A 26,456-nucleotide genomic window follows, 5' to 3' on the forward strand; every position below is an offset into this window, starting at 1 on the left:
CTAAGCTACTGGTAAGTAAGTATTAATTTGAGCAGTGATGTGTTTACAGTCTCCATACGGGCGTCAGCTGTTGCCGGAGGCTTTAAGTTTCCAGGTACTGTGTATGAACGTGATATTACAGGAACACTTTGAGGGAATTGCTTCAAATTTGCCACAGACATTCACTTGCACTCTAGGATGGTCCAAGGTCAAAGGTCAAGGTCATTGTGACCTCACAATGGCCTCAAACACAATATCTCAAGCACAACTCAAGGGAATTCCTTCAAATTAAACGTTCCCTCGGACTCAATGATGAACTGATTAGAATACCTCATAAAAACAGATTTTTGGTAATTAAAGAATTCATATGCTCATTATGTCCATTTCACACAAACGTCTACTAGGATCAAATGTGATGACATTTCATCATTACATTTCTGGCCATTATTCAACGCCATAACTCTGTGTGAACATATTTCCCGCAACTTGACAGGTTGGTGGACGCATGCATCTGTGAGGAGGAGGAAGAATATGTTATTTCTTCTTTCAAAAGTAGCACAGTGTTGCTTTTAAGAATGTATTTCTTGTTACATATCCCCTAAAATCACCAGTAGAGTTTGACTTAATTTTAAATACACAGCTGGAGTCAGCTGGAATTTGTCATCAGTACTGCATAGTAACAAGACTCAGTTCACAGTGTCAGCAGCACATAGACAGATACACATAAATATAACATATTGCATAATGAATAATAATTCACAGGATTCCTACGAAGCAGAGTGAGTTGTACTTTCATAAATGCAGAGGAACCTTCTGGAGCTTCACTGCTTCACTGACTCACTGGCTCCATGAAGAAGACTCAACTGCATGGTCTCTACCTGATCCTCATTAAAGAAACAAAGATAATGAGAGAAAAAAAACAACTTTAAAGAAAGAGGGAATGAGAGTAAGGAAAGGTGTGACAACATGCTGTGTGAGTGGTGGAAGATTTATTTTGAAGTACCTTTAATTTTTTTCTCATTTCCACTGCAAATGCAATCCAACTATTTGTTTCTCTCATGTTCAAAAGTTCCTTATGATTTCATTCATTGTTTTGTTTTCACTGCCAACAAACAAACAAACAAACAAACAAAACCCCACTGAAACCGCAAAACCCAGCACTTCTCGGGCTCCTCCATGGTGGAACAAATGATCAATGAATACAGGTTTAAAAAAATGCTACAATATGTAAATACTCTGTTATACCTTTACAATATTAGAACAGGACATAATGTATAGAATTAATACAGAAATATGGGGGTAACATAAAAATAGAGACAAGGTTCTGAGACATAGTTGATGTTGATTTCCAGAGAAATATCTTTTTTAAAAAAAAGATCCATTCAAACCTAAGTACAGTAAATACACATTGGTTACACTGCAGTTCAATTGATCTCATTTCCTGGAAGTGCATTATCTCAATTTTCCCATTTTTTCCTTTTCGTTTCTTTTTTTTCTTCCCATGAATTTACACTTCAATATCTGTTCATTTCAAGGCAATCATAGGACACTGGACTTAAAAGTAAGCATTACTTTATTTTCAAACAGACACAGTTTACACAACAGCCCAGTTCCACGAGATAACATGAGAACATTCATTTCCAATGTGAATCTCTGCCACTCTGAGTTTCTCTTTATAATTTATACTTGATGTGTTTTCTTCTGTGTTCCTCACCATTACCATTATATTCAAATGTTAAACTACTGCGAGTCTCATCTCATTTCTTTTTATGGCTCTGCAGCAGCGGTAGCTGTGGCTGGAGGCGTTGTGTTTTCAGGTTGTCCATCCCTCTGTACATCCATATGTGTTTATGTCCCATTCTTGTAAACACAATGTCTCAGGAATGGGATTTTCTTCAAATTTGTACAAATGTTTATTGAACTAATTAGATTTTGGTTCTCAATGGTCAAAGGTCAAGGTCACTTTGACCTCACATATGTCCCATTCCTGTGAATGCATATTTCAGGAATGCCTGGAGGGAATTTCAAACTTCTAATAGGATAAAATGATGACATTTTATATCCAAATGTCCAAAGGTCAAAAGTCAACTTCACTGTGACATCATAAAGTTTTATTTTTAAAACACTTTCTTTTCTGGACATTTTTCAGTGCCATAACTCAGAAACAGAAGGGGAGATTGTGACCATATTTTTTGCGACTTGACTGGCTGGCAGAGGCGTACAACCACCAGGCAGTAATTCAAGTTTTTAGGTTTCCAATGATTTGCTTTTCTTTCATTATAAAATATGAAACACCACAAATTCAACACACTCTCTCACCAAAACAAAATTCAGCATTTACTTGGGGAATAAGCTGACATTGCCGGGGAGGCAGCAATGTGTGTCAGAGCCTGAGGGAAAACCAGCGGAACAAGACATGAAACTGTACTGAGCCGCTTCCAAATCTGCCTTCCCTCCATTTTTTCTTTAATTTTTATTTGCTGTTTTTCACCACAGAAGAGTCATTATTAGACTATAGTTCATCTCAGCATGTCTTTCTCTATCTTCAAGTGTCTCCTTCATTACGGTGGACTAGTTGTATAGTGTAGGATAGTGTACATTACGTGGTGTTGAATAGTGTATCCTTAATTGTAATGTTAAAACATTTTTGTTTCCTTTGTCTTCATATCATTTTTAACATAGTTTTTTAAACCCTGTACAACATGTTTATCAAAACTGTTCTTAATTATTGTGATGACAATAAAGCAAGTAACACACTTTCTGCCATTTGTTTGCAAAGAAAAAGAACTAAAATAATTTATGACAAGATTTTCTTAATCACTCCAAGGAAATGCTTCAAGTTCACCTCTGCTAAAAAATGTGTTTGCTTTATTTATTTGATTGTATCTTTCACTTGGATGTTTGGTGTGTAAAGTTATGTGTTTCCAAAAGAAGACAAGAGGTTCCCTTAAGGCTGGACCATTTTATGGCCAAATAAAAGAAAAGGGCATCAAGTCTTGGACGTCTCCAACATAAACTAAAAGTAAACTTTAATGCTTTAATTTAATTAAGCACACAGCAGCAGATTATGTGGGCAGTGTGAGAAATCAGAAACCGAGAAAGACGCTAATCCAAAAAAGACTGACTGACCACACAAGTGACCACGCGTTGGCCATCGAGGCTGGTTGTCAGTGAAAAAAACCAAAAAAACAAAAAAAAAAAACTGGCAAACCAGACGAAACAGACCGAGGCAGTTTGGCCAAAAACAAGCTGTAGAGACAGAGCAGCTCTTTCTGATAACACTGCAGCCTGTCAAGTTCTCTACAGCAAGAAAAAACTAAAACACCAAGGATGTGACACGTTCTCAGACCAGAAGATAAATTCAGTATTTACTTGGGAGAAACTCTGACCATGTCATGCAACTGGCGAAACAGCCAGAAGGAAAACCAGCAGAGCGACACATAAAGCTGTAATGGGCTCTTGTGATTCCTGCTTCCTCTCTCACATTTAATTGTTAAACTATAGCTTTTATACATTTTTGTTCTATTTCCTATGCTCTAACAGTATTCTACGATATCCAGAGGCAGTGTGTGAATATAATATGTAAACCACTTTGTTGTCTCTTGACCAATCAGCTTATTAACATTTATAACCAGTGACTTTACAGATAATTGTCAAACCCCTTATTATGATCTGTTAACATTTATAGACAAGTGACTAACTTTATGATGGCTTATTACAAACTGAGAAACCCATTATCCTTTATTAATGGCTCACTAACATTTATAATGGCACACAAGATGACTGCTAATGACTTACTGACAGATGTGATGGGTTGGAGGGGTCTCCCCAGTGATGTAAAGAGCTTGGAAAATAGAAGGATTTTCTACAACATGTTGTTATTAATGGCTTAAGAACCAATGTTGGGGAGTAGTGAACTACATGTAATTAATACACGTGCTTCTCGATTAATACAGCCATATGTGTGCAGTGATTCAAGAAGTGAAGTACAATTTTTTTTCTGTGGTTAACTACTGAAACTACAAACAATTAGGGGCCATAAAAGGAAAGTATTATTTTTTATTATTTCTAATTCAGCATTGCTTCTCTTTCTTTCACCCTGACCACTGTGAAGTCAGCCCAGGCCACACATGTGTCAGGCAGCCTGCACCACACACCTTTGTGTGGTGCATGTGCAGATGCTGAAGGCGTTACTTAATGCTGATGCAGGAGCAGCATCATCATGGATAAACCTCCTGAATCACCATGGCTGGACTTAGGCAGTTATAACCAAAGCTGACATTTCAGCACTTTCTCATGAATAGTGGAGTATTTTACTTTTTTTGGGTTATGTTATGACCTGGAAATAAGTAGGCACTTTTTGCAATAAACTGACATGCAACTTTTTTGTATTATATTTTGCCATCATTTTTTTTTTTTTGTAATTTGAACTACTTTTTCTAAGTAGCTTTAACTGACCAAAGTAGATTTGTCCCTAAAGTAGCTATTCTGTTGTTCAATGTCTTCCAGTGTAAAGTAATTGGAAGCTTGCAAAGCTGTTTTCAAGGTAGCCTCCCAACACTGCTTACAATCATCTGTAAAACATCAGTAAGCAATTCTTAGTTAAGCCAGTGATACAGCTTATAAAAACCTTCATAAATGATGCCTTCCCAGAAAATGGTACACTCTAGATGGTTACCATGGTAAACAGTGTGCACTTAAACCAAGCTGCCCATCTGAATTAGAGGCAGAAACCCTAGTACCTTCTATGCTCTTTGTACAAAACATGTCAAGATGACAAAACACACAGATGCTCCGCGGTGATCCACTACCACAAATAGAAACGCCGTGGTGAGAATGGATTCGTTATCAACCTGCCAACACACTCTTCCCACCCCGAGCATAGCCTTCACCATACCTGTTATCCTACAGCAAAGTTATTACAGTAATAATCTGCAGCCACTCACGCAGCTGTTTTCTGTTGATCCTCTGCTATTGTTCTGCATTTCTTTTTTCTTTTTTTATTGCAAAGCTTTGGCACCACAGTGCTCTTGTTCTGAGAGAGAGAGAGAGAGAGAGAGGGAGAGAGAGAGATAGGGACAGAGAGAGAGAGGGAGAGATAGGGAGAGAGAGGCTGTGGCTCACAGTAAGGGAGTGTCGTCGTGGAAGCGGTTGGCTCCTCCACACCAGACTCCTTCTATCCCTCCGTGCTGGAGGAGCAAGGAGGAACCCTTCCTCTTGTTTTCTTCCCCCCCTCTCTCTTTCTCTCTCTCTCTGCGGACACACGGATAACCACACCACGACTGGGAAGATGGTTTTTCTTCTGCTGCGTATGGTCACCCTTTATACCCTGAGCGTCTTTAGCGGAGCGTCCGCCGCCACTCACTGTGAGTATTTCACCTCCGCGCTCACCTGTGAGCCCCCCCGCTCCCCGCTCTCTCCCGGCGGGGCTGCTGCCTGAGGAGAGCGGGAGAGAGGCAGGTGGACGGCGGCGTTCCGCGCCGGGCTGGTACCTCTGTCCTCCTGACTCTTTCAGTCTGTGCTGGTGTTGGTTATTGAAGTTTTGGACTTGAGGGGGCATTTCCAGACCCGCGCCTTGGTGCCAGGGACGTGCACATGAACAAGTTGATATCTGCTCGCCTGTGCTTTCAGTGTGCGGTGAAGGTCAAGCAAACAGGTTCATTTCTCTTCACTCTCAAGTCCGATGCGGGGCTGGAGAGGCTGGGCTCACTCCTGCAGCCTGCCGCACGAAGCTGGATGTGTGGTGGTTATTTCTTGAGGAGCCGCTCTCTTGACATGCTGATGCGTGCTGGTGAATAGAAAGTGCTGACTGGCGGCAGCTGTGCTGTGCAGACGGCTGCTGTTAGGTCGGCTCCGACGTGAAAATAGCTCACACTCACAAAACCCTCCACTCAAGACAGAGTGCTTTTCTCGATGGGGTTTCCATTTTAAATTTGCAGCTGTGTAGTTTCCTATTTGATTGCATGAGTGGCTCCAATGAGAGGTGCGTTGATTTTGGGGATTAGAACAATTTTGACTATTCATCAGTCATTCAAGTGATTTTGACATAAATTCACAGTTTTCAGCTTCTTAAATGCGAGGGCCTCTGCTTTTCTGTGGTCTCTTTACTGAACTGAACATCACTGGGGTTTAAATATTGGACAATTTGAAGTCAAATTTGGTATTGTTAGCATTTTATGAACAATCAAGACGATAATCGGCAGATTAATTGATAATGAATATAATAGTGGTGAGTTATAAATGTGTGCAAATCCTGTGTTTGGCAGGTAAAGGCTGGAACCTGTTGTCAAACACATCTTACCAGAGCTAAAGACAGATCCTACACACAAACTGTATCATACTGTGAACAAAATGTGTTAAATGTATTTGCTAATACTCACCTAGCTGAGGTGTTTCAGTCTACCACAGTGTCTTGCTGGCCCACCGAGACAAATCCCAGTGGGCCGCTGCATTGGTGAGTCAGTGGACTGTGAAAAAATCCATGCAGTTTTTACTGGCTCCTCTCTGTGTGCCTGTAATTCGCCACTGGGCTCCCTGACCAATCACAGCCAAGTTTCAACCCTCACGCTGGGTTGATGGTTGAACCAAAACATACAGAGGAAACCAGCTGACACAATGGGAATGAAAATACAAACTGCCAGCATAAGAGCAGACATGACACATGGCAGTGATATAAGAGCTCATTGGGTGAGTGGTGCACCCGGAGGCCACAACAGGTTTTATTACCAGACCAGGTTGAAATATTTTGACATCTTTATATCTGTATGTTTTACTCTTGCCTGTTTCTGATTGACATCTTAATCTGGTTTCCTACGTGTGCTTGATATTTTCAGTTCTTTAAAAAAAAAAGAAAAAAAAGAAAAGAAAACTCTGGCACACTGGATGTTTTGAAGGTCCCCTCCAGGCACATTTAAAGTTGTAAAAATACTCTGCTGTGTTTAACATGGTTTTCCCACATTAAATAAAAACTCTAAAAGTGGCTGGAAGCACATTAACACTTATTTCCTCATTGAGAAATTCTGGCCTCGTGCCCCGCCCACCACCTGCTGCCTGCTCCAGGTGTCCAGGTGAAAGAGCAGAGAGTATGAGGATGCTTAGAGGAGGAAACATCAGAGAGACTCAGCCACATGTTTGAGCCTCAGCCAGACCCAGATGCAGATGAAGAGTCTGTTGTGCACCATAACTGGCAGATGTATCAGAATGTTACTGTGACTGTTACTGTTGTTAATGTTAGTTAGCATCTTTTATTTGTTTATGTTGTGTGTGAGCTTTCAACAGTGGCTGAAGCAGCATTAGTGGTTGTGCTAATGCAAACTCTCGCTCTCTGCACTGACAGGGTTACAGGTTTATTCTGAACCCACCTACAAGCCGGTTCCTTAGGTCTGTGACGTATGAGTCCTTGACTGTCTGAATCTGTTTTTATAAGACTGTCATGACCTTATACTGCAGTTCCAAGGTGGAAATACTCAGCCATGGCGCTGACTGGTTATTTCACTGATGATATGTCTTATATCATATAAAAAACAGCATATGGGCATGTTAACAAGGCTAAAACTTGATTTCCATTGGATTGAGCCTTTAGTATAAAATTTGTACCTTAACAAAAGGAAATCCTGACGACTCAACTCCTTGTTCCACAGGTTGCAGCTCACATTTCCATGAAGTGTACATATTCATATTGGCCAAAACTCCACTTTTACACAAAATGGAACCGTTGTGAAAATATACTGATTTAAATGTTACTGAGGACATTGACATTCCCCAGAGGATGAACCTCACCATTTTGCACCATCTGTAAATCTTCCTCCAACTCCATTTTTAGGCTAAAACGACTACTTATAATCTAATTCAAAATTATTATTTTATCAGATTTAAATGTTTCTCAGTGAGCACATCTTTACATGCTCCCCAGAGGATAGGCATTTGTTTTAATAAAAATGCTTTCTTTCCTTTCTCGTCATGTAAAAATATAAAAGTAATTCCTCAATAAGTCAACACTCCAGAGGCATGATCTGTTTGTCTGTCTCTGCTCTCTGAGGGCAAGTGTGACACCGGCCTTGTGTTGGGGTTTAAGCACTTTATGTTAAGGTGAGGAACTGAGCTAAACTGACAGCTGCATTACTCATTTATGACAGTCCTGTGGTTCTCAAATGTGTGCTGTGATCAGGTCTGACATGCTGTGCTGAGATGAAATGGTGAGATGCTCCTGGAGGTCAAAAAGCTGCTCTCATATTTACCACTGAGAAACAAAAGGAGGGGTGGGGGCGAGATGTGTCACGGTTGGTTTGTGGGGCCTTTGTCAGGTGACAGATGCACTTTTGCACTTTTTGGCTTTACATGGAGACAATGACATCGTCGGATGAGTCAGCATTTACCCTGTCATCTTTCACCTGGAGTTAATTGATAATGTATTGACATGGCCTTTACAGCAATTGCTAAATGACTGGCAACAGAAGAGCCAGCAGTGCAAATCTACTGAAACAACTATTTTCCCTTTCTAGTTTGTTTATACAGTAAAATACACTCACTGTGTAGGGCCTCCCTTTGCTCTGGGTATTGTTAAGATGTTGGAAACTTTCCATGTTGACATCATCACATTATTTCTGCAGATTTCTGTCAGCTACACATTCAACATCCTGTTCTACCACGCCCCAAAAGGTTCTGCTGGATTCAGGTCTGAGGAGGCCACAGCAGTTCACTGAACTCACTGGCATGTTCATGAAACTGGTCTGAGATGTTTGCTTTGTGACATGGTGATGATCATGCTGGAAGTAGACGTTAGAGGAAGGTAAACTGACCATATAGGGACGGACATGGACAGCATCAATGCTCAGCTTGGCTGTGGAAGTCAAACCATCATTGATTGGTATTAAGGGGCCAAAGTGCCAAGAAAACATTCCCCGCATCATTAAACCACCAGCAGCAGACGCCAATTTTGACATTTGGTGATGTAAAAAATTCATTTAACAAAATATCATCAAACAAATGAGATGATGTGATATAAAACAAGTTATATAATAGTCATTAGAGTTAAATGGATTTTTGACGGCCATGCCAGGATGTTGTACAATTTTCACTAGTGGTTTACGCACAGTGCCCAGAATATTCTGGCCCAAACAATGTGAATCACTACAGTATTGAGTACATTTGATTTCTAAGGGATTAAACATTAAAATTCATAACAGTTACAAAGACATTTTTGAGGTTGGCTTCTTTGCTGTCCTGCCAGGAGTTGGATGTGAGGGCCGGTATCAGTTTTGTCTCGGTGCATTCACTGCAGCTTGTGTAACCTGGCTTAGCTTGGTGTGTAAATGATTGCATCAGTTGATACAACTATATAACTATATACTGTATATACTAGGCTGCAAGTAAAGATTATTTTCAATGCAGGCTGTCTGATAATTATTTTCTTAACCAATTTTGTCTATGGAAGATATATACAGTATATATATATATATATATATATATATATATATATATATAGATATATATATATACATATATTAGGGCTTTCAGCATTAACATGTTAATTGCAGTGAGATTAAGGATAATGCAAAACGTGTTTTTAAAAAAAATTGTGTTAATAACGTGCCGCCAAAGATTCTTTATTTTACCCCGTCACTTCTAGAATCTTTGTCTGCTACTATTTTGACCCTTTGATGCACCCTTACTTGTTGTCAAGCTGCTACAGACTCTTCCTACGAAGACTTTACATGGCGGAGCAAGATACTTCATGACAAGTCATGTCTATGGGAACAAAGGGGGTGGTTCTGGTCTGCATAAAGGGGCGTGTTAGGAGACCTCAAGTGTTTAAATCCAATGTCTGAATCATCGTTGATGAAGATCGAATGAGTTGGAAGATAAAAATATAACTTACCCAGAGCTCGTGTACAGATAAATAAATTATCAGACATCATTATCATAACGTTAGCTTCTAGTTCAGACAGACTGACGGTTATGTGTTGTCAAGCAAGAGAAAACAGTTCTGAAATGCAAAATAATAGAATTTTAATCATGTAATAAAAGATTAATCGCAATTAACTATTGAAATTCAGCGATTAATTGATTAATCATGATTAAGAAAAAATTAATCATTTGAAAGCCCTAAAATATATATATATATATATATATATATATATATATATATATATATATATATATATATGTATATATAAACACAAAAAATATGAATAATTCATTTTGAAAGAAGCCATTGTTATACATGTATGATATTGTGGTACAGATCAGTGGTTTAAATGATTACGATCATGATTAAATGGTGTTGTTGTTTAATATGTCGTAGCACTATGAATGAAGTTAAATGCTATTCATTTCTACCCCCTAATAATTCATCTGTTGAAATGAATTGATTTTATTTTCAATTTTCTTCTTCACATAACTTGATTGCAGAAAGTTGTTCACAATTATTCAACACTGAGTGCATGAAATAAACAGATAGATAGAACAGACACACTTTAATGGGCAAGAATATATCACGTTCGGTTAAATGTTGTCCTCATCTAAGTAGCTGACATGTTGGCTGATTGCTTAGCCCCAATAAAAATGTTGCAAACAGCAAATCAGAAATACTTTAAACGAGGTGTAGTAAAGACAACTGTGGGAGTTTTGGATGAACAAATAAAAAATTGCTGGATAATTTCCTCATATAAATCAGCAAAAAAGTAATGGAACTTCCTTTGGTTTAGCACATATAGGGTCTAGTGGAGCTAATCATCCAGTTTTTTGCCAGTAAGACATTTTCCTTGTGTGACTTTAGCTGGGAGCATAGCGGGGTGACTGTGTGTCCAGTGTGCTGAATAACCGTTCAGCTGCTGCACTTGAAGCACAGATGAGGCATTTGCAGGCCACTGTGAACAACATGGCTTTCACCAGGACTTTCTTGTGGCAAACAGTGCACAAAGCTTCACTGGCTGGCTCGCCGGTCTCCCTGGATATGAAACCAAAGTGTTCTCATACAGGGAGTCCTGTATCCTCGCCATCTTTCTCTGTTTTGCCTGTTTCACCAGTTTCCTGTATCATGACCTTTAGTGGTGCATTGTGCAGTACAATAGATTATGTTAATACACCTCAGTGTCAGTTGAACAGAGAAAGGAGCGAATATTTTTGATGGTGTTGAAAATAATACCTTTGGATTTCTAACACCCTCGTATACCATGACACCCACCAAGCTTATATGGCATAGTTCATAAAATCTGCTTCACCTTGCACATCAACTCACAGCCCACCTTAGCATAGGCCAATGTGAGGCTTCTTTTAAGAACCTGTTTCCTGCTCTGAGTGCAAACCTGAGTTCTCCAATGTTTGCTTTTAGCTGAAAAAAGCAGAGGCTTTCATTATCAGCTGACATGAACTTATTCACTACGGGTCTGTTGGAGGAATATTGCCACGATTACAGTGATTCCCTCGCAGCAGGTGGAGACCGCTGCATCAGACATTCATCTTTTATAAGCTAGAATCTGTTTCCTGTGTGGCAAAACACCACACACATATATTTACTTAAAATTTCATGCTTCAAGTTAGCTCAGCAGGCCAATACTTCGCAACTAATTATTTCCCATCTGAAGCACCTGGAATGTGCTTGAGCAGAGCTGGCATTGAGCATAACAGCAGAAGTGACGATGTGTGTGTGCGTGTGTGTGTGTGTGTGTATGTTTGTGTCTGTGTGCATGTGTGAACGATACAGCTGCAGATTCTCTCAGCTAATGAATGTGGAGCAGGCAGTCAAGGAACACCTACTGCTGTACACCTTCAAGGCCTGATGAATTTATCAAAAGGTAAATGAGGCAGAACACTGCGGTGTGACAGTGCAGGCTCTTTTCCTCATGTTTAAACATACAGTACAGTTATTCTCAGAGACAAAAGCGAACGAGAGGGAATGCGACGTTTGAACATCTAAAGGCGCGGGACTCACACTCCGTTTTAATTGTCATGACACTGCATGACATGAGATGCAGAGTAATGACAATATAGAGGGAAACAGTATATGACTCTGTCACAGGGATCACTCTCCTCATCAACCTGATCCCACAGGGAATGTGAACTTGTGTGTTTTATCTGATATGTATGAAATGTAGACTGAAGGAGGATGTTATTTTTCTATCCTTTTTATGTCATATATTATTCTTTTCTTTATTTTATTTTGTTCTGTTCTTATAGTAAATGAAACAAATCCTAACTATCCTAATTAGATCTGAAAGAATTTACTCTAAAAATGTCACCAAAACTAACTAAACAGGAAGGCGTTTAGCAGCAGCATTTTCGTGGTAACGAAACAGAAAATTAGCATTTGCATAAAAATAAAATCATAATTAAACTGGTAATTATCAGTTAATCACTAATTACTAAAAATCACAAATGGCCAATTTTCTACCACTGTACATTAGTGCAGTGGTACCATTGCTACTTTCCGGTGTGCAGTATTTTAATTTTCAGGATGACAGTGTCACCGTTGAGAGCACTGCTGCAGGGGACTGCGTGTTTATTGTATTTGGATAAAAAATGAGTAAGTGCAGCATTTGAGAGCTCTGCGTGATCTCTGTGACTGCAGTTCTGCAGAGACGTGAAATGAAGGGACTTGCAGTTTTGATTTTGTCTTGGAGAGAGGCATTTTGTTTCTTCTCATCCATTCATATTGAATTATTTGGTTGTGGAGATGATACGCAGACAGGTGCTGCAGCCTTCACACTGTTGTTTCGCATTTTGTATTCATTGTCTGAGAGCATGAAATGTTGGCGGTAAGGTAATTCGCTCCACTTCCACACTACAGTCAGTGTGGTATCACAGCATATGTGATGGTCTTGATGTAACACATTTTCTTGAAACATTGTTTAGAATAATTTTATCGGTATGATAATCGGACCGGAATGTTTGAGATAACCCTGTCAATTTAATACCTGAAAAATGACTGAAGCAAATTGCTGCAAAAATGATATGAAAGTATAATTATCAACATTATTTATGATGTTTAATTCATCTACAGATATTAAAGAGATAAACCAGTGGTATGGCTAAAGCTATAGCATTAATATATATGTGAGAAGGTGTTAAAGGAAAGTGAGATTTCCATGTCTTCATTGATTATAAAGCCGGTCTAGGTTCTATATTAACACTGTGAAACTATCAAAGCCTCAGTCCACAGAGAAATGCACACAGCCTGTATTCAGAAACTGAGCCTTAAAACGAGCTGTCAGGACTTCTGGAACTTTGTGATGTCACAACAAAGCAGTCACCACTCTCAAACAAGCCCAGCCCACTGACGCCAGCTATTCAACCTTGCAGGATTTGGTTTCTCTGAGTGTTTACCTGAAATTTGCTATATTTTTATTTGATCACTCAGGAAACAGTCAGCCAATCAGAAGAGAGGCTCTCTGACGATCTGTCGTTACTGGAGCTGGTGGTTTTTTGTTGTTAAAACCACAAATATATATATTCTCATGGAGATCAACGCTTCAAATTAAAACATTTTTAAAATGTAAAATATGGGATCTTTAAAACACCATGAGCTTACATTATTTTTACTGTCAGAAGTCTCTGGGTAGAAGGAAGCTTCAATCAGATTCAGTGTACAGAACAAACTGCTTTTTGATTGTAATGAGTAAGAAGAAAATACCATGGATACATGATATAGGACTATTTAGAGGAATAATTTCTGCCTGCTCCCTCAGGAGAAGGAAAAATCTATTGTGATGAATATGGCGCCAGTGGAGGCCTGTCCATTTCCAGCTGTATTGGTCACACAGTGACGCTGCATTCCCAATCTATAGAGTGCAATGAATATGCTTCAAATAGCTGCAGAGTCTGAAAGTTTCCTCCTCCATTTATTTTCGGTGTTACTGGAAGAGGGTTTTGAAAGGATTATCAACACCCACTTTCTATCGACTGTGCCAATAAGATGGATGCAATAATCAGCAAGGGACAGTTATAGTGATGAAAAAATGAGACACAAAAAAATATCCTGTTCTGAACATTCAGACTCCAGAATGAAAATAATGAGTGTTAAATTAAAAGGGGAAAAAATGCAGAGGTCTGCTTCTTGTCTTGCTGGATTTAACATTCTGTATAGCACAGGTTATTATTGTATGTAATTACACTGTGTGATTATCTGTGAATCAGACACGGGCCTGGATTTTCACACTCTATGATTTGATATTGATTAACAACAACAAAATAAAACAAGAAAAAAAAAAAACACTTGCAATCTAGAGGAGCTGTCTCCCAGGATCAGGATGCAGAGGTAAAGAAAATGAAACTGCTCTTGATGCAGTACAACTGTGATGCAGTGTTTCTTTTCATTGCAGAAAGCCATCACTTTTGAGATGTATAGCAGTGTCCCTGATTACTGCAGCACAGAAAACATAAAAACTGAATGTCATTGGGCTCCACATTGGTTGAGATATTTGATAAGAAATCAAGGTATTTATCTGCTCTGTATATTTTCTGGGGATAGCACCATCAGAAAGCACTTGAGCACAATTACAACTCCTTTACTATTCTGCCGATACGCTGTCCAATCCAATACTTAAATTTGCCTTGATTCAATATAAATCTGACAATTTGAAATAACAAGTGCCATTTTGAAGGTCCTGCTTCAAAACTATAAACTTGATAACCTTAAATTATTGATATGAAAGTTTAACAAGGAAAATGCAACATATTTCTTTGTTGGAGAAACTACAGAAACACTCAGTCCACTCATGATTGTACAGAGTGATGCTTCTTTTACTTCATAAAGAATCTTTGGCTGAATACAGACACAAGTAATGACAGCAGGCAGCACACAAACCCAACAACAGCCAAGTTTAATTTTGGCTTGTTACCCAGAAAAAAATGAATGTTAGTTAGCAACAGCTGATATAATCTGCTGCTCATGCAGAAAAAGTGACAGCGAATGAGAAGCTTGTTGCTATTAACAGAGGAGACATGACAGTTTTGTCACTGTTGGAGCTGCTGCTGCATTCACACTGTACTGACAGAATGGGAAGAGCGGGAAAAACACCTCTTATTAGTAGTGTTAGCACATTGGGATCACGTATTTTTATAGGCCAACCAAGAAGTTAGCATCACCCTGGTTCCCTCCACAAAAAGCCTGTGGGTTTTTTTACATCGGCTTTTGGATGATTGCAGAAAATAAGATCTGCAACGAACAAAAGTTTATTATATTTACAGCTTTTGTTCAGCAGGATAATCTTCACAAATGATTTTTTAAGCCTGCTTTAGCGTGTTTCCCTCTTCTACAAAAGCCTTTCCCCTTAGAAAGTTAATAACAGTTTGCAAGAGTGTGAGTATACACACAATGAAGCCGTGAAGGTGGACGAGTGGTTAGTGGGTAGACATTTAACGTCCCCAGCAACCTCTGTATTCTCATTTACCCACTTGTTAGCAACCAGCCTTTTTTAAGAAATGTAAAAGCTTAAAAAATAATGACATACTGACGTATTTGATGTCATAGAATAAAACATGAAACTATCTTCAGCTTGTGTTAACCACATTCCTTATTCATCTAAAAAAAAAAAAAACATTGATTTCAGGATGAGGGGACAGGAAATTCTAAAATACGAATTCATTTCTGTGTTTTGGGACATATTTCTGCATCTCTCTTTTAGCTTTTGTTTAAGTTCTGTTTGTGTGGCAGCTCATTACCAAGTGAAACCAGATACAAACAGTATATAGTATAGCTCCTATGAAATTAGCTGAATCTGTTTTTCAGTGTTAATACTGGATTTTATTTTGATGTAACAGCCAGTGGTTCTGCATATGCAGCCATCCTGCCAGCTGTTTATTGACAAGTGTGTAGTCAGAGATATCCTCAGAGTCAGAAATATCTCTGACTCAGAGTTGCAAGCCTGAGGCTGATGTGAACCGTTTTCCCCGCTCGGCTGCTCATAATCACGGTTTAAATGTTGTGACGCCATCGTGGCATTAGTAAATCCCTGCATTTCACCATCTCGAGTGTGAGAACAGAGTTATAAGGATGCTTTAATCAGCTAATAGCGTCTGGAGTGCCTGGACCAACACTGTTTAAATTGGAGGAATTGATATCATTTCTAGGTAACCAGCAGTCTATGTCCTTACAGTGAGTAGATATGGTTTTACTGTTTGCTGCTGTTGGGCTTATTTAGCCCTTTTTCAGCAGCTTTGAAGTCATAAATATTTCAGACTGAGGGCAGCCCAGTGACACAGGCATCCTATCTACAAATGTTTCTTATCTTGAGTGACTTCCCACCAAATGCTATGTAAAGCAGTGGTGTGAAATTGTCCTCCATGAACCATTCCTCCAAGACAAAACCCTCTTTTTTTATCTATACCCCTCCATGAGAACTATTCTCTCCAAAGATATTTTCCTCTACTCTCAACTAAGCAATATTGGATATTAAATATTGTATTATATGATGGGTTTTTTTTCTTTACGGTAAATGGTACTTTTATATCTATCTTTACATTCAAATGGCCTTGGATAGATATGATTAAACCAATTAAACCTCATTTGTTTAGTTCCATCTAAAAGCAAGACTGCTCACTTTTGTGCAGAGGCCTGAACCCCAATTTAATCATGCAATAAACACAGTAAAAGAATGAGTCTATTGTCAAACATCATTACAATGATTTTACTAAGCTTTTCTTCCGCCCAATATTGTGCTATTACATAATTTAGCAAATTTATCATCAACATTAGCACCAAGATATTAGTCCCTACCTTTGTAATTAGCACCCTTTGTAATTACTCATTGATGCCTATTATTACCCCCCATTTTTTAACTATTATTATTCCATTATTACCTTGTCTTTACCAAGATGTTGTGTAAAATACTCCCACAAATCCTATAAGCCAACAGAAAATTACCACAAATCCTGTTTCACTACATTCTTGAATGTGGGTTGAATAATTCATGTTTGGCAGATGAGATGTGTATAATCACTAAAGCTGTCGATAGCCCAGCAAAACATCCTGCCGGCTGCCTGTAAATGCTTATAGGTCCCTTTAGATCATATGCAGCGTTCAGAGAAATGAAGTGCTACAGTAAACCGGGCAGTGTTTCTCAATCATTTGTATTGACGTGTGCTTCCTTGAATTCTGCCGGCATTTGGTACTAATTGTCAGCCAATACCTCGGCTCTACTCAGGCTATCGCTGCGCAGAGGTCACTGAGCCCCCAAAGCCTGCGAGGCCATGCGAGGTATCATATGAAGCTTTATCAGTACCACACAGAGGTCTGAGGCCGCTCTGTTACCAGATACTATCTCTGTACCTTTTGATATTATTGACGCTGTGGTCTGTGTTGACTGAACCTATGCACCCTCCACAGGCTGCCTTTGCTCTTGAGGGGTTTATTACTGTTCTAAAAGAGCTATACTTATGTTTCTAATGATTTATTGCCCAATAGCAGAAAGTCTGTGTATCTTTTTGTGTAATTTTTTTGTTTTTTTTGTTTGTTTGTTTTTTTTTTTTGTTATGACAGAATAAAATGAAACCATTATACTGCAGATCTCGTAAATCAAAACCAGCGGAAAAAATGGTTGAAACAACCCCAGGGGTGGAGAATAGATAGTACCAAATTTGCTGCTTTTAATAATCTCTCTCTAATGGCCTTTTTTATTTAATGCTGGTTTGAAGTTTCCTTCACAGACACCAGCCTTTCTTTCAACTCTGCAGTGATGGAGGACTAAATGTGCAAGGACAGACATTTTTAAGTTTTCAGAGATCCATTTGAATCATTTTAAATTTAAATTTCTTTTTTTTTTAATTTTCCTGTACTTGAGAGGTAATAAAGTTATTTAAACCCTATAACCCTGTAAGAATATCAGAGGTTGTTATCAGTGGTGAAAGAAGCATTCAAATCCTTTACCTAGCTGAAGTATTAATACCACATTGTGAAAGGTACTCCATTTGATAGAAAATATCAAAAGTGATCGTATTCCCTATGCAGAATGTCTCCTAGAGTGAGAGATATTGCCGTGTATTGTCCTACTGTTAATGAGTAAATGGCATCTATATGTTGTATTTGGTCAAAGTGGAGATTTCATTTATGGTCATAGGACACTGGGGACATGTCCCCACCACTTTTTGAAATGGCCAATTTTGTCCTCGTCACTCTTTAAAAGTGTAATTTAAAAATGTCATGGAAAAAAAAACAAAAAAACTAAGCATTAAGAAATGTTAAGTAACAAATTAGAATGCTTTGATACATGCAATGCAGTGTAAATATAGAAGAAAAAATACACACGCAAAAAACATGCATTTGCCAATTAGTAACTTGAACAAGTTTTTGAAACAGTTTCTTCTTGTCCAAGTTTTCCATTCTCTCTCTCTGCGAACACAGCAAACAGCAATAACAGTATGAGGGGTCAGATCATATTTAATACACTCATACTTATGAGTCATGATTGGTTGAGCTTGACTCGTGAACCTCTTTCTCTGAGGTTAAAAGAGTATGTGGCACGAAAACCACAACATTAACTTAACATCTAAAGGTGAGGCTGACCTATTCTCTTGAGCTTAGCTGACGTTAACATCATTCCCTCTGTGGTTTCTACTTTGTCATATTTCAAGGCGGTGATGTTGGATATTATTGGATATTATTATTATTGCTGGGCTGACTCACATGCTCTGGAGCTTTCTACAGTAGATGGTATATTGGCACTGTGTTGCAGCTGTTGCTGTGATGCATTTGTGTGACATGACATGATTCAAAGCGACTCACTTGAAAGTCACTTTGGATATATGCATCTGCCAAGTGAGTAAATATGGATGAGTGTTACTTGTGTGGTCGACGTGCATTTAATGCTGACTTTTTTTGTCTTGTTGACCCTGCAGTTGCCTGGGCTGTGTCCTTTTAATGTGCTGTTAATTGTTCTCCTGTAGTAATTATCAACTCTGACCTCAGACCAATCCCGCTGTACATTGCCTAAAATTGCATGTGTTGACGCTCCTGTGTGTAGCGTAGTCAGTCAGTCGAAATGCATAATGTTTTCATATATTTTGATTATAGTATATAATTTATAAACTTTATTTTATGTATTATATATAATTTAGAAGGGTTAGACAGTAACTCCAGCTGTCAGATACACTGAATGGAGTAAGAAGCACAAATGAAATGTCATGAAGTCCATGTCACAGTTGGTTTACTGCAGAGTTCAGTTACATGTGTGGAGCACCGAATGCCCCTCTAAGCTGTGTGTGTGAGTTGCACTCTAACTATTTTTTAATTACATGGGTTTGATCCTACCAGTGAAGAGGATCAGGTCAGATTGAGAATCCTGCTCCACAAGGCTCTACCCTTTGCCTATCTCTACTGCATGTTCTATTTTTACGAAATCCCTTTGGCATTTTTTCATATCCAACTGTTTATACATTTCCTGAGATTCAATATCCAAGAGGAAACTCAGGCTTCCTCATATCTGGCGAGCCATGTTTATTTGATTTGGGGCATGTAGTCATCTTCAGGTGCAATAATGCCTCTGCTACTAGAGCTTAAAATATCCATCCCATGTGTGGTGCAAAATGCACTTTGTTGTGATAATTGATTTCTTTGTGGAACAGCATCTGTTTTGTGCACTCAGGTTAAGGCGGGCTTGCTAATGAGCAAAGGGGAGCATTGGGGAAAAGGGCTGCACGTACAGTATTGCTCAGTCGATTCCACTGAATCTAATGTGCAGTTGACAAAGAGGAGTTGGTGGTTTCAAGGACCTCATGTAATCTCACCTTAAAATGAAACATGTAGCCAGACAGGATTTCCGTTGCACTTCTCTGGTGTGTGATGGTTTTGAATTCAAAAATTTGTTTGTATGAATATGTTTTGATTAAATGATGAAATGATGAGGGGCCAAAAAGTAGAAAGAAAAGCTCACCCTGAATCTACGCCTGCTTGCAGCCATTCATTGGGGAATGAATGGTTAAGGAGAGGACATCTTTTATTTTTTCAATATGAAAGGACAGTATTGAAAAACAGCAGTAAAAGATAAGGCTTGCAATATTCTTTTTTTTATTGCCAATAAATCCTGTGAAAAGACCAAAGCTAACAAAGAATTGATCCTACACACAGGTAGGCTACTGTCTGTGTAACCATGTCTGATTGTACTGAAGCTTATCCCTTTGTGCCACAGAGTCTCCAGTGTTATTCAAAAAGAGACTGTCCTGAAAAAAAACAAACCCATAGGTCGTCTGTGTAGCAGGTTATTATGACGCAGAGTTACGTTTTGTCGCTAGGTGACATCTAATTAGTAATGATGACAGGAGCAAAGGGAAAAGTGCAGTGACGTAGTTTATAGAGCGACAAAGTCCACGTCAACACAGGAATATGACACAGGAAAGTGGTGTTCGTTTCCCATTTGTCCCCATGTCCCAGTTTATGTTGTTTCTATTATTCAAATATTTGACAAAGTTAACCACATTGTTACATTGTAACCATGACAACAAAGATTGTTTAACATTGAGGAAGTACTTATTTTAACCCAAATCACCATCTTTTTCTAAACCTAACCAAGCCATGACTGTTATTATAGTAACCATGGCAATGACGGTAGGTATATTACTCGTGGTACAGTCAGTAAAGATGGATGCAGCCTCCTTGACATCACCCAGATCTTTCTGAAGAGCAGTTTCTGAAGCTCAGAGTAGGCTGCTCTGCCGTTGCCATCTTGGCAGTGCCTGTCTTTGCCTGAATCCTGGCTAATCCAAAAATGGGCAAAGAGGTGCGGCGTGAGTGGAGCTGAGACTGTGCATTCCGGTTTGTAGCAAGCACACACTCACCCACCTGTCACTCAGAGCAGCTACGCCCTCAGTTACGCAGCACTTTAAGCATTAATGAAATTTAAATGGGTGAGTTATATACAGTTGTCATGAAGGAGGAAATTAGCTACAAAGACCAAAACTGTTTTTTTTGCACCAGGCTGTGAACATGTTTATTTATGCTGTAAAGTTGAACGTTTTAACATGAGATACTATAAGGATTGACTCCCTTTTAGAGTCAGCCTCAAGTGGCCATTCACCTTTCAGCCCTGGAGGTTGCCGTCTGGTTGTATCAGAGGGTCGGAAAAAAACAACCTATGTGGTTGTTCAGGTTGGAGGACTTGCAAAAAACAAATCGGTGAGCCACACTGTGACACACAGCTCCTTCATTATGGTAAACGCAGACACTAGTTTATTTTGAGTTGATCCCACATACATGGTTCTAGTGCTGTAAATACTCAGGAGAACACTGAATGTCTATTAATCAGCAGCTGAAAACAGTCCCCAACAAATGCGCTATATGTTAGGAAATAACTTCACACCACCTCTTCAGGAAGAACCAATCAGCGGAGGGCTGAGTGCTGTAAAGACCGGAGCGAAGTCTGAAAGTGATAATGACAAACTGATAAACACATTGTTGATTTTGATCTTTTCATGGGATAAGAGAACTGTCAACATGCCACTTCTGTTGCACTGGAAAAAATCCCCATCCATCCCAGCAGCTGGATGTGCAGTCAAGATGTACTTAATGTATGATTTCAAGGGAGATTAAGTGTTCCCTCTCAGCTGGCAGTTATGTACGTGCATTGAGGTGCACGTCCAGGTTAATTTTGCTATTAGTTTCAAGCCCTTGAGACTTCAGACAGACAAACGAGTCCTCCTGACTGACAGCCGGGCATTTGGCTCCAGACCAAGACTGTAAACAACAACTGGATCTATAAGATGCACAATTTGCACGTGGAGAAACTTCCTCTGCACTCACACACCCCAGAGAGGTATGTTTCACCTGTCAATTTGAGAACGTGTGCTACACCTTCAAAATATTGTTGTTGTTTTTTTAAGCTGTCAAGGTCTCATTTGTTGTGTGCTGTGGTGTTGAGCGTAGATGGAACGGAGGAGCAAAGCAATTGAAGACGCGTTTGAGGTGTAAGCTCACATCAGAGAGGTTTTGTCAGCTCTTCAAGTTGAGATGAATCGTTCAAGAAAGGATGGACGGATACAGATTGAAAGGCAGATGAGAAGAGTAGTCTCCTACTTCTGATCCCTAAAGGATCAGAAGTAGGATCTGGAAGACTTCTGACAGATTAAAAGTGCTGCGCTTGCATAACCCCAGTTCTTGTAGTGGTGCGTTAAGATGCCATGCCAATGTTCTCATTTCCCCAATGAACATCTGCAACTGCACTGCAGCTCAGCCATAATTTGAGTCTTGGACAAAACAGCTTGATCCACTTTAGTCACACTTGAAATCAGGATTAGAAGAATCTCTTGGCAAGCGATCTGAGAGCAGTCAAATCAGGTCAGTCGAAATTCACAGGGACGCCCAAAAGGAGAACGAGCTCACGCTGTCAGTTCTGCTGTGCTCTTGTCGACCAGATGGATGGCCAATTGCCACTCCAGATGTGCTCAGAATCCATCTGAACTCAAACTAGAATGGCATCCAAAAACAAAAAGCCTCTCACACTCAAAAGAGCGAAGTACACGCTGATGGGAGAGAGTACAGGGATAATTGTAATCAGACTGGTGCCAGTTTTCATTACGTTCTCAGATACAGGCCTTAATGCAGCTCTGCGCTCAAGTGCAGCCAAAAAGCAGAAGAGGATGTTGTGTGATTCACCATTTTTGTGGCAGGCGGGGTTTGGTCAGAGGAAGATGAGGCTGACAGCTCCAGATCACTGGACTCTTAATCTGCTCCTGCCTGTTGGACGTGATGTAATCTCACACTGCAGGATTAAAAAGAACACACACACACACACACACACACACACAAAAGGAGTCGTAGCTATTTCTGTGTAGTTTTCAAGGGTCACTGCATGGGTTAATAGACTGTTTGAGGCATCTGAGAACTGGATAAGTGAGGCAGCCCTGTTATTTTCCCCAGTTCTTGACTTAAAACTCCTCCACAGACAGGTAGAGGTGCACTTTGAACCAACATGTTTAACTACGCCAGGATGCATTTTCTAATATTACTGTCAGCTGAATAAATCAGAGCGTGGCGAGCAGTGAGACCCCTTCAGAGCCATCCTTTTTATTGTCAGATTTGCATGTAAAATACATTGCGTAAACTGTATGCAACATGATTTTAATGACATCTGGATTTTTCTTTTTGTTTTCTTTCACAGATACTTGCAATGGTCCTCTTGTATCAGCGTTACCCCATTCGTCCTTTCAGAGCTCCTCTCAGTCCTCGGTCAGTTATGCTGCCTACAATGCCAAACTTAACAGAAGAGATGGTGAGTAAAACAGACAGTGCTCCTGCATAGATTTCAGCATTTCTAAATGCTTCACTTATGCACCACCCATCTGCTGTACCAGCGGTTACTAATGAACATTAACAAGAGAGGCAGCAGACCAGAAAACGCTCATCTGAACCATTTTCGTAATGGTCATATGGTCATTGTTTTCGAAGGCAATGACAAATGAGCTGTGAAGTATGAGGACTTGCTGCATTAGCGGCAGGCTGCAGCTCAGATGGACACCGTTTCACTGTTTTAAAGAGATGAAGGAAAGATGGCTGTGTGTTTACTCACAGACTAAAATGAAATAAGTTTCAAACAAAATTTAAAAATGCTACATGAATACAGTGACTGCTATATAGCAAAGAAAGTGACTTCATGTGTTTCTAAAAGGTCCCATATTGTATGAAGTGAGACTATCATGTCTTTTTTTATTATACTGTGAAAGTATCAAAGTGCTCAGTCCACAGAGAAATGTACACAGCCTGTTTTCAGAAAATGAGCCTTAAAACGAGCCATCAGGACTTTTGTAACTTTGTGATGTCACAACAAAACAGTCACTGCTCTCAGCCATGCCCCAAGCCCCGCCCAAATATAAATATGAATCTCTGCAACCAGAATATATATCTATAGCAATAACAAAAAGTTGTTGTGTTTTGTTCCACTGTTATGTTATGTTATGTTTTATTATGCTAAGCTATGTTATGCTAAGCTATGCTATGCTATGCTATGTCATTTTTTTTTGTCTCTGTATTGCTTCACCAAAAAAAAAGATTGTTTTTGGTACTTAAAACCGCAAATAAATATTCTCATAGATATCAAAACATGAAATAAAACATCAGAAAAGTGTAAATTGTGGGACCATTACAATGAGTCATGGCGACTAATGGAGGCCTGGCTTTCATTGAGTCATAGAAAAGTCAGAGTCAGAGGAAACTGCATAGCAGGGCCACAACGGGGTCTAGGGTCGTTGTCATAAGGGTACTGGTCCCTCTTGGATCCACCCCAAAACAGCTTGAGGAGTCAACGACCGAAAGCAAATCAAACAGCTACAGGCAAGACAGATGCCAGAAAATAGCTATACTGTGGCTATTTCCAAATGCCAAATTATTAATAAGGGAAGAGGAACAATCTGATTGCTTTGACACAGTAAACTGTCTTGCCATCATCTCCTGTCCCTGTGGTCCTCTGGTACAACTTGTAGCCTCTCATGCAAAAGGGAACTGATGCTGAATAAATAACACTCAACTAATACAGCTCCCACAAGCTTTGGACAGACTACATATGCTATCAAAACCTGATCAGAGCTACAGATGATGAATGCTAATAAGGTAATCATCTTTAGAAAGTGGGGAAAGTACCAACATATTTCCAGTAGGTGCATTAGTAGATGCTGTAAACATTTTAAATCAGCTGTTTTCCAAGAACTGAGGATTTCCACTGTGGCAGCTGCAGTGTAACTTCACCTTGAAGCCTTTTACAAACACTCCCTGCGTACATATCAGGACTTTATACATTTTTTGCAATCTGAGCCCGGAGGCAACTGAGCACAAACCACAACAATCCACCGTGGATCAACAGAACTGATGTTTAATAGATCACCCTCTGCCTCTATTTCTCTGCTCTCCCTTAGGAGCGGGAGGCTGGTCCCCCATGGTGACTGACCAGGAGCCGTGGCTCCAGGTGGACCTCAGGGAGCAGATGGAGGTGACGGCTGTCGCCACACAGGGACGATATGACAGCTGGGACTGGGTCAGCAGTTACCTGCTGCTCTACAGTGACACGGGCCGAGCCTGGAAACAGTACAGGCATGAGGATGGAGTCGGGGTGAGTCTACAAATGGATGCTTTATAGCTCATATAGATATATATATATATATATATATATATATATATATGCTTATTTTTGGCTATTTACTGCTAAATATGCTTCAATGCAGAGTTAGAAGAGAAGATTGATACCACCCTCATATGAGTGCATGGAGTGGAGTATATGGAGCTACAACCCTCAATTGATTAGCCTAGCTTAGCATTAACTGTAGAGTAACAGAAATCCATATTTGCGTCATGGGAAGACCAATGCCATGGGGACAGCTTCATCTGCCTAACTTGAACCACTTTAATGTCCACTTCCACAGTAGGACACCTGAACATTGACAACCATCATACATCACCTCACTGCCTTACATCATATCACTCCGCCATCACTAACTTTACAGGCAAAGTGGATGATATAGTTTCTCATCTAAAAAAAGGAACAGAATGCATTTTCATTTGTGCTGTCTCTGTGCTGTAGTTACCTTTGATGAAATTACTCCAATTCTCTCAATAAACCTGAGGTAATGTACAGAATAAATCTTAACAAAAATAAATCTTGTCTTACATTAGCATCACAACATCAAGCAGGTCTTTTGGCTCCGTTCAAAAGACCTCTAAAACGCCAACAAGTTGTTTTTTTTACAGGAAATGTTTGGGACTATTTCTTGGCTCAAACTCTGATAACTGTTCCCCCCTACTTCCAGTGGCTAATCACCTCCTGGCTGTAGCTCCACATTTAACATGAGAGAGGTAACCTTAGCGTATCAATCTTCTTGTCTAATTCTCGCCAAGAAGGTGAATAAGTATTTCTCCCAATATGTTCAACCATTAATTAAAGAATTAGAGCGAGGTCAGTGAATAATGTGAGTGGGCTGTGAAGCTGGTGTATCCGTATTTATGACACTTTGCTGGATTTTTGTGGTCACACTCAGATCATAAACACTGACAGTAAGAATTAGATTTAGCCATCTGTCACATGAGATAACTGGTTTTCATGCACCATGCTCGGTGGACCAATTTATTGATGACACTGCCGTTCAGTGTCAGATAACATATTTTCGGACACATTACAAAGTGTGGGAAGTATCTGGTGTCAATGCGATTATCATACAGCTTTTTTTAATCCTTCATGCAACGCCACAAGACGTTATGTCTGCCTGTGCAACAACTTAGAGTCTAAGAAAATAGCCTCATGTTGGCGCATGTAATTAATTCTTAATTGTATTTGCCCCAATAATGTCAAAGGCTTCCTAACAAGATGTTTAATTGTTTTTCTTTGTGTTTCCTACTCTGAAGGCTAAATTAGCACAGTGTGTAGCTGCCCACTGGTATGTCACTGCTGGAAAGTGATCTTTTTCTTTTTTTCTTTCATTGTGTTGAAATTTAGAAAGCGCAAAGATTTGAGGGTGAAGATTCTGCCTAGTGGTGCATGTTGTTTTGAATTATTGATGTTCCTCCATAT

At 39.5% G+C, this 26,456-nt stretch overlaps 1 protein-coding gene across 1 annotated transcript in view; it reads left to right on the forward strand.

The window, feature by feature from the left end:
• Positions 1–4,448: 4,448 nt before the first annotated feature.
• The window catches only part of LOC139623759 (contactin-associated protein-like 5), an 87,637-nt gene continuing 65,629 nt past the window's right edge, over positions 4,449–26,456 (forward strand). The window contains exons 1-3 of the mRNA XM_071482252.1: positions 4,449–5,345; positions 23,064–23,174; positions 24,811–25,004. Coding sequence (XP_071338353.1) covers positions 5,270–5,345; positions 23,064–23,174; positions 24,811–25,004 — 381 coding nt within the window. The 5' untranslated portion in view covers positions 4,449–5,269. The remainder of the gene's footprint in view (positions 5,346–23,063; positions 23,175–24,810; positions 25,005–26,456) is intronic.

Source organism: Trachinotus anak, unplaced genomic scaffold (assembly GCF_046630095.1).
Source record: "Trachinotus anak isolate AG129_WGS33_773 ecotype Australia unplaced genomic scaffold, CSIRO_AGI_Tana_v1 ptg000001l, whole genome shotgun sequence".
Classification (NCBI taxonomy): domain Eukaryota; kingdom Metazoa; phylum Chordata; class Actinopteri; order Carangiformes; family Carangidae; genus Trachinotus; species Trachinotus anak.